The sequence below is a fragment of the Neospora caninum genome, chromosome VIIb (genome assembly GCF_000208865.1).
Source record: "Neospora caninum Liverpool complete genome, chromosome VIIb".
NCBI lineage: Eukaryota > Apicomplexa > Conoidasida > Eucoccidiorida > Sarcocystidae > Neospora > Neospora caninum.
The window spans coordinates 454,637-468,970 of NC_018394.1; the positions used below are offsets into that span (position 1 = coordinate 454,637).

General features: G+C 54.8%; 3 protein-coding genes across 3 annotated transcripts; 2 read left to right on the forward strand and 1 right to left on the reverse strand.

The window, feature by feature from the left end:
* Positions 1-725: 725 nt before the first annotated feature.
* Positions 726-3,953, forward strand: NCLIV_024400 (conserved hypothetical protein; the record flags this gene model as incomplete). Its single annotated transcript, XM_003882635.1, has 1 exon — positions 726-3,953. The coding sequence occupies one exon, from the start codon at positions 726-728 to the stop codon at positions 3,951-3,953; it is 3,228 nt and encodes a 1,075-aa protein (XP_003882684.1).
* A 1,645-nt stretch (positions 3,954-5,598) lies between these two features.
* Positions 5,599-7,355, reverse strand: NCLIV_024410 (10 kDa chaperonin, related; the record flags this gene model as incomplete). The annotated part of the gene is made up of 3 exons (XM_003882636.1): positions 5,599-5,709; positions 6,363-6,566; positions 7,353-7,355. 3 exons carry the CDS (start codon positions 7,353-7,355, stop codon positions 5,599-5,601), a joined length of 318 nt encoding a protein of 105 aa, XP_003882685.1.
* A 3,749-nt stretch (positions 7,356-11,104) lies between these two features.
* Positions 11,105-12,842, forward strand: NCLIV_024420 (hypothetical protein; the record flags this gene model as incomplete). The annotated part of the gene is made up of 3 exons (XM_003882637.1): positions 11,105-11,598; positions 11,953-12,207; positions 12,530-12,842. The coding sequence occupies 3 exons, from the start codon at positions 11,105-11,107 to the stop codon at positions 12,840-12,842; spliced, it is 1,062 nt and encodes a 353-aa protein (XP_003882686.1).
* Positions 12,843-14,334: the final 1,492 nt, after the last annotated feature.

A 14,334-nucleotide genomic window follows, 5' to 3' on the forward strand; every position in this document is an offset into this window, starting at 1 on the left:
ACGAAGACATGTCCTTTCGGTTCTCGCGGCATCAAAAAAACTTTGTCAGAGGAGAGAGCGGACGGCGTTTTCCCAACAGCAGGCTTTTGCCGGGCTGTTGTTCTGAAGTTATTTGGCGCTGCGCCTTCTTCTCGGTTTCGTCAGTGTTTCTTCCCGCGCTTTTAGCCTCGAACGCGGCTCTTAGCGCACTCTATCGACGTGCGCGACTGCAGGCTGTGTGTGTGGCAGATTGCCAGTCTTCTTCCGCATCGCAGGCTTCTAACCGTGTCGGAATCCTGTCAAGTTCACCGGGTTTTCGCCACAGAAACACTTGGTTCGTGCGCCAGGGATTCGGGTACGGCGCCGGCGCCCTCCTGGCGCAAACTTGTGTGACACAGCAACGGAAGACATCCTCAGAAACGGAAGACATCCTCAGAAGCCTCCGCCGATCAATGCTCCTCTGGCCAGGGGGTCTCTCAGGGCGACACTTCTCAGTTCTTCGCATTCGTGGGTTGGCGCGGCTTTTCTCAAGATCCGGTTGCACGACGACTTGCTGAGCTGTCCGCCGGCAGAGAAGCCTGGGCGTCTTGCAGCCGTTTCCAGTGCCGAGACATCTTCCGGCGCGGGCGTCCCGCGCGTCGAAACGGAGGGATGGCCTCGAGCAGCGAAGCGAGGTATCGCTTTCCTGGTCGGTCCCTTCGACTTCCGAGAAATTCGGTGGGCGCACTGTCCAGCTGGGAAACTGCATGCAAATGGCCAACAGTGCACAAGTTTTTTCCCCTCGGCTTCCTTCGCGGGTGTCGCCCGAGACGGCTCTCCGGTTCGCCGTGGCGGCGTCGACTGTTGAGCGACGCAGTTTGCGCTGTCGCTCTCAATCCTCTCAAGCCGTGCTTCATCAGGAAGGAAAGCGTGAAGAGGCCGTAGGCGCTCCGGCGCACTCCTTCCAAAGAGCCGGCGAGACATCGCGGCGAGGCCCCACGCGATCCAGTGTAGCTACAGCTTCCCTGCGAGAGGAGCATTCCGCCTCACTGTCGCCATCGCTTCGCGAACGCCGCTCTCCGGGCAGGGCGAGTCACGAACAAAGGGATGCGAGCGACGGGTCAGAAAGCAGCGAGGACGACGCGTCGGTGGAGCCGCGGAAGAAGTCAAGGTCCGGCGGCGCGGCGGCGAATCTTCCGCTTTCTCGCAAGACTGCGGAGAGAGAGAAAGACGCAGAGGGACACACTACCCCGCGCGTTCCTCTGCTGACCACAAAACAGCAACGTCTCCTCCTGCGTTACCTCTGCATCTCCAATGACGAGGCTTCGCGAGTTCTCGTCCAAGCGGCAGCGCGGCACTGTGGCCCTGTCGCCGGCGCGGCTGCAGTCGCAGCGCGGTACCTCGCGGCGCGGCAAGCTCCAGGGAGGCGCTCCGGAGACGCGAGGCGGTCGGAAAAGGAACCCAGCCAAGACCGCGGTGTTTCACGGGCGGCTCCAGAGGGATCGCCAGGCGCTGAGCTCGAGGCAGACACGTGGGCGTCCGCGCTGTCCGAAAACGTGAGGGTGGACGGCCCCCCACAAAGATCGCGCGGAAGAGAGACCAAAGGGATGGGGAGCGCGTCCAGCTGGTCTTTTCGAAGCGTCGCAGGTGAGGGCAGAGTCCGGTTTGCTCGCACAGGCAGCAGCGTTCGCTTCCGGTCTCCCGTCGCCGCAGCGGAGACACAGCCCCGCCGCCTTTCCGACAGGCCTCTGTTCCCCGACGAAAGCCAACGAACGGACCTGAACTTCCCCGCCCGCGGAAGCAGCGCTGCCGAGCAGGCAGAGCCCGCCTGTGAAGCCTGCGCCAGAGCTAAATGGGGCTCTCACCTCGGACGATCTCCCGGAGACGCTTTTTCTCCCCCAGCACGTGTGGCGCTACGGGGCACCGAAGGCTGTTTGGAAGAGTGTGCTCACGCCGCAGCTGCGGTCCTTCCCACGTGCAGCTCCTCTCGCGCGACGGTGAGCGTTGCGTCGTCTCCGACGCCAGTCGGAACACTGAATCGTTTTTCCCGGTCTCTGCACGGAATGCTCGTGCATGATTCAGATCCGCGACCGTATGAACGCTGTAGAGAGCACTGCGCCATCGCCGGCAGCTCTCCCGCCGAGTTGTCAAAAATCTCTTGTCACTGTCTCGGAACGGGAGGGAGAGAATGTGTCGGAGCCCCGAACGTTTCTTCGTCCTCGTCCGCGTGGTCCTGCTGTTCCAACGCGTCCGCTGTCCCCGCAAGAACGGCCTCGAGTGGCGACAGGGCGTGCTGTCACGGGAACAGACACAGTCCTTTTGCCGGGGTGTCGGAGACGCGTCGGCCGGCACAGCCAAGTCACTCCTCTTCTTTTGGCCCGACCGCGAGGGCTCGGGGCGCCGCAGGCGACGCGTCTCGCGAGTCTGGTGCCCGACCCTCGTGTCCGTCTTGTCCATCCTGCGCACCGTCCCCGGCGTCGCGTGCTGGCTCTTTTGCTTCTCCCGATGCCGTTGGCGGCAGGTGCTCAGTGGATCAGGGTTGCGCTTGTAGCTCGTACAGCGCCTGTGGGAGCTGTCAGCCGCTTCTGGACTCGAGTGGTCTAGAGCGGTCCCCCTGCCTCCATGCGGATCAAGAACGTCGGATGGGTTGTCCAGGAGCAGATAGTCTTGCCACACGACCCACTGTCTCTGTTGCATGCACTCCTCCATGCACAGGAGGCAGACGATCGAGCCTTTGTGATGGCCCGCATGCAGATGCAGTGCACGGAAGCGGGCAGAGGCAAGGCGCTCCCGTTGTCCGGCATCGAGTGTTCCTCCGACCCGCAGCCACTGCGTTGGAATCGCCTGGGACAGCGACTCCTGTCCGGCGAGGAAGCCTTTCGTGCAGGTCTGGCCACGTAGAGGAGCGAAGACAGACTGAGGCGCGTCCCTTTCATGTGCACCAACAGCGAGATCCCTCCGGTAACCAGGCCGGGAACACCTGTGGGGTGGGAGAATCTCGGACTCAGCGAGAGGCCGAGCAGTCTCTCGGGCGTTTGGGGAGTCCAGCTCAGACGCCTCCGAGTCTCCATACGCGACCGCAGAGCCACGCTCAGTGGGAGAGCACACGGAGCAGTGTGTCTCCGGGGTCTATGTTTCTCCCGTGTCAGGAGCTCGGGCCACGGCGCGCGGGTGTACCTCCAGCGGGGCAGGTTTGCTGCAGCGTTGGCGAAACGCGGAGCAGGGAGGAGGGTTCTGTGGGGTCAGCTGAGGCGTCAAAAACCGAGGCGGAGAGCAATGGACGAAAGCAACATGACAGCGGCATCACAGTGGCGCTACCATCTTCGATTCTCGCTCCGAGTCCCCGCAGTGAACACGCGACTACAGTGCGTCATCGTGCACCTGTGGCCGCACGCACCAAGACAGAGCATCCGAGCACAGAGGAGGGACAACCAGAAGATCTGTATAAAGTTCTGGAACGGCAGCAACGAGAATTGGCTGAGCAGCTCCGCCTTCTCGAGCTCATCGAAACCCATCAAGTCGAAAGTGGATTCCTGGGGCAGAGGAGAGACCCGCAGCCAGGAGCGTCTGGTTCTCAGTCGCAGCTCTCGGTCGTGCGCGACGCACGGCAGACTGGCGCACACGAGAATGTGGGTTTTCTGGACAACGCCCCGCACCTATTGCATCTAGACGTCGAAGTGGTTCGCAGAGGACGGGGGAAGCCGTGGAGCGTCTCTCAAACGGTCTACGCCCAGTCTCCGGACGACATTCCTTACTCTGGCAGTGCTTCACGGGCAAAGACAGAAGGGCAGTCGCATGGGTGGTATCCGCCCGGTAGCACGCGTGTGAACGAGGGGAACCGGCTGCGCCCTGAGGCTGGGAATCGTTTGAAAGCCAGTGACAACTGGACCACGACACAGGAACAAGATGAACAGCAACTGAGGGAGTTAGAAGATGTTGTCTGGACATTGGCAGTCGCCGAGAGGAATCATGCAAGCGAACTTTTGCGCGTTTGACGGGTTCCTGGGTCTCAGCTTTGTCCAGCAGGCAACGAAGAAGGACGATCCAAGGGTGCGCGTCTGTGAAGAGATGCCTGCTTTGGTGCGAAGGAAGTTAGGGTTGCAATGCATGTAGCAAGTCGGAATCTTTATGTGTGAAAGCAGCCCGACGGTACAAGGGACAGGAGAAAAATGTGAGGAACCCTTTCTTTCGTTCCCCACTTTTGCTCCTGAGGGTCTCCACTGTAAGCTCCACTCTTCGCTCTCTCCAGGGGGGACACAAACAGTAGCCCAAGCGTGCCTTACAAACCACCTCTCTGGTATACAAGCGACATGAGCCTTTACATGCAAACACGAACGGGCTTACCGCGGAATTCAATATTCCAATCACGTTCTCTTCCCGGCACAGAGCACTCCACGCTCCCAATAAAAAAGTTTGGATGGGCACCTCCAGATCCCATGAGCTGCACTACGCAGCATTCACTAGCGCGCTTAGCGGCTGCGTCGTTGCCGAGGCACGTGACGCTCTCCCTCCAAGTGTATTGCATACGAAAGCAGATGGCGACTGCCTGCAATGCCTCGGAAGAAGGATGAAGGAATGCATGCAAATGCTCAGAAGCATACGGATGTGCAGATGCATACGGTCGTGTGGGAAAATCGTGGCATTTCATGAAGGCAGGCAATGAGAACTCCGTATCACCCCGTTTACACACAAGTTGGGTTAGGAAATCTGTATACGTCATCAACGTGTGACCGTTAGGGTACGAGCCTCTTGGCCAGGCACCGTGCGAGTTTGCCGAAGAGTTTTTCGAGGAAAATGCAGCGTAACGCTGTAGACAGAGTGGCAGTGTGCTGTTGTGTATGGGGACCCCTGGCAGATCTGGAAAGCGGCGGTTCCCTTACTGCTAGCAAATGGGCAAAATCCGAGAGATGGTCTGTTCATCCCGAGTACGGGGCTCTCTGCTTTTGGCAGCAGTGAAGGTGTCGGGCATCTCCCCAGCGTGCAAACGCTGTCGACAGTACAACACCAAAGACGAGGGAACGGGTCTTTGGAAATGGGGTTCTCAAGCGGTCGATACTGAGCATACACCAGTGTCGGAATACGTGCCGGCCACGCTGACTTGTTTCGTGGTAATGTAGCTGTGACACGCTCTGGAAAGACCGCGCTTCAGTCTGCGGAGTCCTAGGCTAAACACTGACAGGAGAGACGCAGTCGACGGAATCGGACGACTGCGGGTGCACCCGCACCCCAGAAAGCGTAAGGATCTCAAACTATAATCAAAGACTTATCACTGGTCGAAGTGTTGTTTCGGGTACAATAAATTCACCAGTCGGCAGTCGTTCATTCATGTGGGCCAGCTGTTGACGCCACCCGCTGAACCCCTCTCCCCTCCATGTATACTGCTTTGTGATGTGCAGAGAGCACGAGTTTTTAGCGGATTTAGTGGACGTCAATTACATCCCACGAAGCAGTCAGAGAGACTAAGCCAGAGCAAGAGACAATGGAAAGAGGGGACGCCCTTCAGAAAGTGCTCCTAAGATTTTCCATAGAGCGTAAGGAAAACGACTTTTGAGCCCAGCGGAGCCCCGGCTGCCGGTCAACTGAACTTGAGAAATGAAAACACTGTGACAGACCGCGGCAGGTCTAAGGAGTATTCCGCTTCTACTCTTGGACAATGGCAATGAGGTCATCGGATCGGAAGACTTGCATCTCCTGCTCGTCAATAACTACTTTCATACCGCCGTACTCGGGGACCACAACAGTCTGCCCTACCTGCAATCCACACGCAAACGCGGAAAAGAGCGCGCACGAAAGTGTCAGAAAATTAGCACCTCAGTGCTCACGTAGGATCCCAGATTCCAGTCAACAGCGCGAGGCGAGTCAGAGCAAGATACAGGCAACGGAGAAGCCGGTCCAGATTTATGCTTATCTGTACTTCCCAGTTGCCCCGTTGGTGCCGCTTCTGAGCTCGCGCGCAACAGAACGGAATCGCGTACCGAATGTGCTGGCCCCCAAGAAGGCTTCTGGATACCCACACCAGGAAGGAAACAAAACTGACACGGTAGCTCGGCCACAAGGGACTGAGTGACGATCCACCCCTGGTTCCCTAATCTGTGCGGTGAGTCTACCGCCTCTCGTGGACCTGGAAAAGCCCGAGCGTCACCGTCTGTGGTCCATTCGACTCAAACTCGCGCCGCAAAAACAAGCCGTCTTTTGGTGAACCAGGGCAAAATCAGGTCGGAAGACTCTTTGCTAAGGGGACAGCTGGAAGAAGGGACCGCTTTCCCCGAACGTCGTGGAGGCACAGGCAGATGGGGGGACACATATTTGAATGGGCTTTCTGTATCAGACACGAACTTGCGGCTGACGTTCCCCGGTGGAGAGAGCCTGAGTTGCATCTTTCCGCAGAGAATACGGTTCCTTACCTGAACGCACGGTGGGATAAACTCGCCAGTTTTCATGTTAGGGCGGCCTTTGCCCACAGCCAGAACCTTGGCCATGTGCGCGCTGATGTTCTTCTGCGCCGAGTCAGGAAGGAAGAGACCGCTCTTCGTCTTTGTCGGCACCGCGATCTTCTGCACGAGAACCCGATCCAGGAGGGGAATAAACTTTGAAGCGGCGTTGGCGGCCTGCAAAAACGCATGCAGAGCCCGAGCAGAAAATTTCCTTTTTGCTCACAAGACCGGGAGACTTCGGAGACTCCCGAAAAACGGGAGGGAGTGGATGGCCGACTTTGTGAGTGGCTGTCAACGGAAGTTTTTAGTGGAAATGTGGGCTGTCGATTTCGTCACAGCAGACGAGCGTTGCTCCAGATATCGGGGCACGACTGAAACCAAGAAAACGTCGTCTTCGCGCCCGCTGCCCATGTGTTCAGGAGAAGCAGAGGACAAGTCTTGGAGATAACAGTAACGGGCGGGTTCAAAGACACACTCTACTCGTCAGAGTAAGCCAACATAGCCCCGTCCCGGACTTCGTCCCGTCCCCTTGACAGACGATTTACGGTTTGAGCTATACAGCGTTCAACAGCGGCATCAGAAGTATTTGATTTCTGCGGGTCGAGGACTCGCGGTTCGCCGGGGAGTCAGAAAGGGATCATGTGCAAATGGCTGCAAAACTGTAGAAAAAAGACACTGCTGCAGTTCAATCTTCAGGCGCGCGCGGCTAAACGTATGAGCGCCGGTCGGGGTGGCGTTTCCTATCAAAGCTCCGAAGACGGAAAAGGAGAAGGCTGTCCTGGAAGAGGACGGAAAACTTTGCAGTTCCAAGCTTAAGAAAGAAAACAGGAAGGTAGAAACTGGCCATTTATCTCACTATGACACCTTGGATAAAATGTGGGGCCGCTCGGGGCGACAAGAGCACACACGGCTCTGTCGCGAATAAGACGGGACCATTCCCTTCCTGCTTTTGAAACTCACCATTTTGTGAGAAGTTGACGCAAACTTGTGCTGAATTGGAGGCACAGTAAGAGAGTTGAAGATCGCAGAGACTAGAAGTTATTATTTTCTGACCGAGCCCGCAAAGCGGGAAGAACTCTGTCAGGGTGTAAGATGCGCACGCGATGCACCCGCACCGAAATTAACTCGAGACACTGCGCAGAGTAATTCCGCATGCTTGCACTTCTGTCCCAGTTGCGCCTCCAGATAACTTGACAGAGTCCGTCGTATTTCCGCAACTGTTCGTCTGGCTTTGGGGAAGGAAAAGCTACCACAGAGTTGTGGCGTCACAAAGTGGGTGTAATTTGCAGTTGCTGTCGTCCCCAAAGCGAGTATGGGCATTTCTACTACACACCATTACGTGGGATACGTGAACCGGTCCCTGGAGGTGAAATTCCATGTACATTGTTGGACACCACATGCACGTATATAAGTGTAAATGTCTGCTGACTTGTTTATTGGACTCCTTCACGCTTCAGTAACTCTACAGGAGACCGACTTAGTGTTATCTAGGAACCCAGGCAACCGGAAGCATAAGCCTGTGGCCCGCTGTCGTTAGGGAGTTAGGGATAGCTGGTACCGTGACACCAGCAGTTCTGTAAAGGCCAAACTTCAGAGTGATGGAAATCGTGTACTCGTGAATGTGTACCTAATGTATATATACATATGTACGCGAACTGTTCGTGCTGAGTGCTTCCTGAGCAATGTCCCTGGTAGGACTAGACAGTGTGATAGCTGTTGCGATTTGAATGAAGAGAGGAAGGATCTTCCGCAAGGACACGATACGAAATCTTCGCATATGCTCTTTGTCGAGTGTTGTTGACAGCTGCAGAGTACAATCGTTTATTGTCACTCTTCATACTGAACCCTCGTCCAACCGGTGCACCAAATCCAAGGCTGACCGTTTCCAACCGCGGGCCACCAACTTGGGGCATCTGCTGGCGCTAGAGAACTTCCATAGCTGCATTGGCATCCCTACACTCCGACATAGTCGTGGTTACTTGCACTGATGGATCTCCTCGCTCAGATATATCGGCCAGAAGGACCAGTGAAACGTCTCTGCGTTCGGATGCGAACAGAAAGCTCCTGTATGTTGAGCAAGACTCCAGAAGTAGCAGAAAAGGTTAGATGAACACAGGCTCATTCACCCAGTTGTTTTGTCAAGATTGTAGTCACGCTCATGGATTCTCCATACAAACAACCTGAAGCGGAGTCCTCTGTCAATATTGAATCACCCCCGATCACGCGGGCATGTGTGATCTTATATATGTATACGCCTGTGCGGGGCCCCATGATCAGACTGAGAGATATTGAGCAGAACTAACCGCTGTAGCGTTTCGGTTGTTGCACGCCACGGAAAGAGGCCGTACTGCTGTCTTTAACTAAATGGGCATAACGCGTGCAATCCACTAGCAGTGCAAGGTGGCATTCAGGTCTATGTTGAGGGCGGCAAGAGGTTGATACCCACTGAAGCGGGGGTGTTCGGTTGTTCCAAAGACTTCCCCTTCGGCTGTCATTGACGAACTAAGCAGGAAGCACGATTCGTGATTAAACCAGGTGGTCACTGCGAGCTTCCTAGCGTTGCTGCCATCTCGACACGCGCACGACAAGCGCCTCCATGGATCGATGTGGAAGGAGTCTGCTTGCAGATGGGTTGTGAAGCCGTGTTGCGGATAAGGGTGACGGTCCATGTGTGTCGACTCCAATCCCGTCTATACGACACCCGGATAGAACCAACAGACTCAGTGTGTGCCCTATCTTTGCGATGCATTGCCATTTGACATCGTGAAACTCAATTGCCTCTAATTCTTTCATCAGCCAAGCAGCGAAGGAACAAACGCAGTCAAGGGGAACCCGAGCGTGTGGCCCATGCGTTTCCACTGCACAATTCATTGGCCAAGCAGTAGAGATACAACTCTCCCTGATACGCAAACGCAGTTCAGTATCCATACGACTTGGACCACCGGTTTAATCATAATCCGAGAACATGTGCTGTTCCTGCTCACCCAACTATGCACGTAAGACTGGAATTTTCGGGACGAACGCCATAGTCTAACAATTTCAATGATGTTGTTTCCGGGTAGAGCCAGAGCAAGGATCTTGTCTTATGACTCAGTGGAATAAGTCAGAAGTTTTTTCAATCCTTTCGTAGCTGTAGTCATGTTGGAGTTTGCGCTCTGCGGTGCGGCGTTTCGGATAGTGCGTCGTTTCTGGATTTCAGGTGTATGACTAAATTGTGAAGCTGCGAAATACTTTACAAATTACCTAAACGCATGGACACTGCTAACAATACATGACCCGTGGTAAAACCCTATTTTCGACAAATGGAGAAAAATACCAGCATGACTTCGACTGACGAGCTCATCCGCACACATGTCCTATTCCTACCCTGTCACCTTCCTTGTTTCCCGGTGCCACGTACATAGAAGAGTCATCGTGATTTCAGCTCGGTTTTACCGTTTTTCGATGTCACCGTCACCAACCGTTGCCTTTACAATTGGAGAACTTTCAAAGTCACGAGAAATGCTAGGCGACGAGGTCAATAGTAGTCGTCAAACGCGTTTTCTGTCGTTGACGCTCCCCCCTCAGGATTTACTGTTTTGGAGTTTTCAGACCAGGACATACTGGTAATGTCTGTTCGGGGAATCCCGATTGGCGTCAGCTCAGACGATGGGACCAAGAAAAACGGTATGTCACCGCCTCTGGTCCCATGGTGCCCAGTGCCGCAACATCGACGCCTTCCTTCCTTCTTCACAAGCATTGTTTGCCGCTAAAAGGAAGACATAGGTCTTGGCAAAAACTTTTGTGTGAATTCACGGACTGCCATTCCCTTCCGTTATTTTTGCACACATCGATGCGCCCGCGAAACTTTGGGACAGATGCATCTTTGTCACAAGCCCCGCAAAATAGCAAGGAATCCCGTTTGTTTCAATTTTGGTGCCCATATGAAAGTCAGCTGCCTCGCGCCTCTGTGGCGCCGTTGCAAAGCACTGTGAAAAGGAATGAAAGCGCAGAAATCAAGCGATATGCAGCATTTGACGCATCTGCTACACTCGCACTTGACTCCCCGTCCCCGTTCAACGCAGTCACTAGCGCTTCTCTATGCATTTCATGGCAACGGGCATTTGTCTCCTGGTCCACTCGTGCCAGCTTTGGTAGGCGGCTAACGGCTCTCGCTAGACTTGCTCGAGTTTCTAGTTCGGACTGGTGCTAGGGCGCCGGGTCTTTGCTCACTTTCAACGGACAGTGTCTTGCGCAGAACGGCCTGCTTCGCAATGGAGCGGAGCGCTGCCCCGCGAACCGCTGTTCGTCGATTGTGTGTTTGCTGCTTCGGTAAACCTGCGGTCTGTGCACTTACTCGTCTGTTCTGCGTTTTTTATAATTTTTGAGTCTCTGGGCTCGCCTTCTCGTGTTTGTTCTTCGCCGTACTCTTTGTGCGAAGCGTTTTCTAAGGCCAGCGTCGTCAGCATTCCTTCTCGGGAAACTCGAGAGCTGAGCTGCACGCTGTGGAAGTCGCCGGCTAGCCGCCACACAACTCGGCACGAACCCGGTGTTTCCGCGTTTGGCGGATCGTCCTCTCTTTCAAGTTTTAGGCGCGGTTTCCTTTCGTTCTCTTCGAAAGTTGCAAACGTGAACTGAGGCGCTGTTTCGGGTACGCATTGCGTCCTGTCGTTGTTGGATCCCTCACCCAAGCACGGCGATTTGCGGGTTGCACGTTTTCACAGACGACGAAAATGACAGGAAGAAACTCAAAGGGACCGCAGAAGCTGCCGTCTCAGGATGGCTCCGACTACGGCTACCCACAGAAGCCCCAGAAATATATGCCGACGAAAGCCGAGCTGATGGATCCTGACTACTCGTCTTGCTGCAAAGGTCACGACACACAGAAGGACGGTGCTTACGGTTCCGAGCAGTTTGCTAAACAGGAAGCCCAGAAGTACGACAGCGCAGCAAGCGTCGGACAAACAATCCAGAGGGGACGCGAACGCACCGTAGTTGAACGGCCATTACATCCTGTTGCTGCAGGAGATGTGCCCGCCCGGAGGCTCCACCTTTCCGATCTCGACGAGGCACACAGATGCCACTCGCCCTCGAGACAGCCCGGATACTGTGTCGAAGAGCTTTGCACCTGCGGAATGCACAAGTGCATCCCCTCGAGAGCGCCTCTGCCATTCGTGGGTAACACTCAGTACCGTCAGGAGTTCGGGCCGAAACCGCTGCCACCCGCGTAAGTCACACGCCTCAGCAGATTCCTTGACCCCGATAGGACATATTTTAGCTGGGGTTACGCGAGCAGGTCACTGGTTTCTGATAGCGTCCGCGACTCAGAGCGACGGTCTCGACACTAAATACGTTCGAATGTCAGAGTGACGAAGTAGGCGCCATTCATCGGAGCCTTTCTTTGTATGATATCGGTTCGTTTCGTTGAAGGCTTTTCCGACGTTTCGGTTCGCGAAGGCGTGCACATGAGCGCCTTTTCGCCGTTGTTGGTTTCCTCGTGCGCAGACTTGGGTCACTGCAGCTGTCACGGGAAAAAAATCCAGGACAGCACGTTTTGAATGCCTTTCTTTTGTTTCCTCAGCACTGCAGCAACGCAGGTGACGCTTCCTCCCACGCTTCCTTTCGAAGCGGAGAGCAGCTACCGCACCGAGTTCGTCGCCAAGCCTCTGCCGCCGCCGGTAAAGTTCGCTGAGGCTAAGCTTCCGCCTCCACTCCCCTTTGAGGGCGAGTCCGCTTACAGAGCGGACTACCGACCGAAGCCGCTGCCCCAAGTGCCGAAGCCTTCGGAAGTGAAACTTCCTCAGTCGTTGCCGTTTGAAGCTCAGTCCTGCTACAGGTACGCTCCCCTACCCGTGCTTCAACCGGTTTTGTGGCAACACCTACCAAAAACTGCCAGGATGCCGATGACACCGCGTTTTCATGTTGTGTCTTTTTGTGGATTTGCGCAAGCATTTTGCTTCAACACTGGCGAAACAACAGGACCAAGCCACGAGTTTTTCGGCCAGAAGAAGCGAATCGTTTTGCTCATTCGGTGTCTCACGAGAGGGTAGAATTCAACGAGAGTGACACGTGCCTGCGGGCATCTCTGCATTTCCGTTCCGTGTGTTTTTCACAAAACTACATCAAGGGTGCCCCGCATGTTTTGCATGTTTTTCCAGGAGTGAATACGTTGCGAAGCCTCTGCCACCGCCAGTGCAGGCCTCTGAAGTGAAGCTGCCTCCCTCACTGCCTTTCGAAGGATCGACGCAGTACCGTGATGAGTTCGGGCCGAAGCCTCTCCCCCCGGTCGCTAAGGCTGCCGAAGTTCACTTGCCTCCTGCGTTGCCTTTCGAAGCGACTTCGATGTACCGTTCGGAGTACGTTGCGAAATCAAACCCCATCTGTCCGGTGGCGAAGCTTCCTCAGTATCCGGCGGCGACTTACCCTCAGAACCACGTTTTCTGGGATCCGGCCACGAAGCAGTGGTACTAAACTGGAGTGCTGCCGTGTGAAGGGAATACGCAGCGGCAAAATTCTAGAGCCAGAGAGAAACCGCCTATAAGGCGTTTCTCGCGGCGACTCGGACGAAGCTCTTTGTCGTTTTTCACGTTTACGTGATGTTTGGAGGGGAGAGCACGGTCCGATATGAGTGCGGAGCTGTGTTGTTTGTCGGAAAAGGACTGTGCTCAGTTGCAGCCGCAATAACTCCTGGTGTTTCGCCGGTTGACGGAGGTGGCCAGGTGACTTCTTGTTGTCTCGTTATTTTTTGGTTAAGTTTTTTCCTCGTAGTCTATCCGCGCAGGACTTTCTCTGGAGACGAGAGGCCGAGCGACAAACGTGATGCACGGACATTCACGTGGAAACAAATGCGATTTCTTCACAAACGGCAGCGACAGCTTCCCTGATGACCAGCCTGGATATGAGGGCCAACATTGCTCAATGCGTTGCACTTCGCTACGAAGGGATGTTAAGCTTTTTTTCGGGGTGGATATATTCGGAGTCTACCCAAGTATTTTGTCACGGACAGAGATGGAGTGAACTAGATTTTTATTCAACACAACAGAGACTGGAAAAACGGGTTGGCCTTTGTCTTCGAATAGTCTTTTATAGCTAACGAGAGACCCCGAAGCTCCGCGCGATCGGTCTCGAACGGATCAAGAACCGATATCCAGAACGTCACAGATGGTCTTTCCTTGACTTCTCACGACCACAGCATTCTGCGGCTGCTCGGAAATACTTCAAGTATAGCTAAGGTACCAAACACGACACTGGAGAAAGGAGGTTTGTAGTCACTGTAGCCCCCCCTCCCCCCCAGAAACGCATTTGTCCTCACGGCAGTACATATCCGAGGAAGGCAGTGGCCTAAAAGTGTGTTTCGGCGTGCCTGTCTGACCGTCACTCTTTTACCAGTGTTCGCAATGACATTCGTCCCGCTTTTTGCCGTCCACTGGAAGGCAGGTGACGGGCAAATTCAAGTGGAAACTGACAGCAGTCGCGGAAAAGCCTAACAGCTTGTCTCAAGCGCGACTACACAGCATTTCCATGGTGGTGCGTGCGGACACTGTGCACGAAATCCTTCAGCGATGACAATCTGTACCTTCTCTGTTACCCAGTGCTAGGGCATACACGCACGAAAACAAACATTTCCCCTCACTTTTCTACCGTCCCCGACCTTAATTCTGCCGATTCCTAACACAAATCACGACTGTGTGCTTGACGCTGAACAAAGAAGTTGTCCACTTTGCATCCCTAAGAATTAACCTCAACCGCACACGAACATTGACCCTCGTGAAAACTGGCTTACATCTCGAATGTCTTTGTGTACCGGTTCCAAGTAGTACTGCGTTACTAGGACAGCATAGTTAAGATGACTAATGTGGAAATAAAACCAGTAAACATGGCTCGCCAGAATAAAGCCTCCCCGTCGCACTTTTCACGGAAAGCGCAATGCCGTCGCGATTGATACCAGTCACGACCTCTGTTA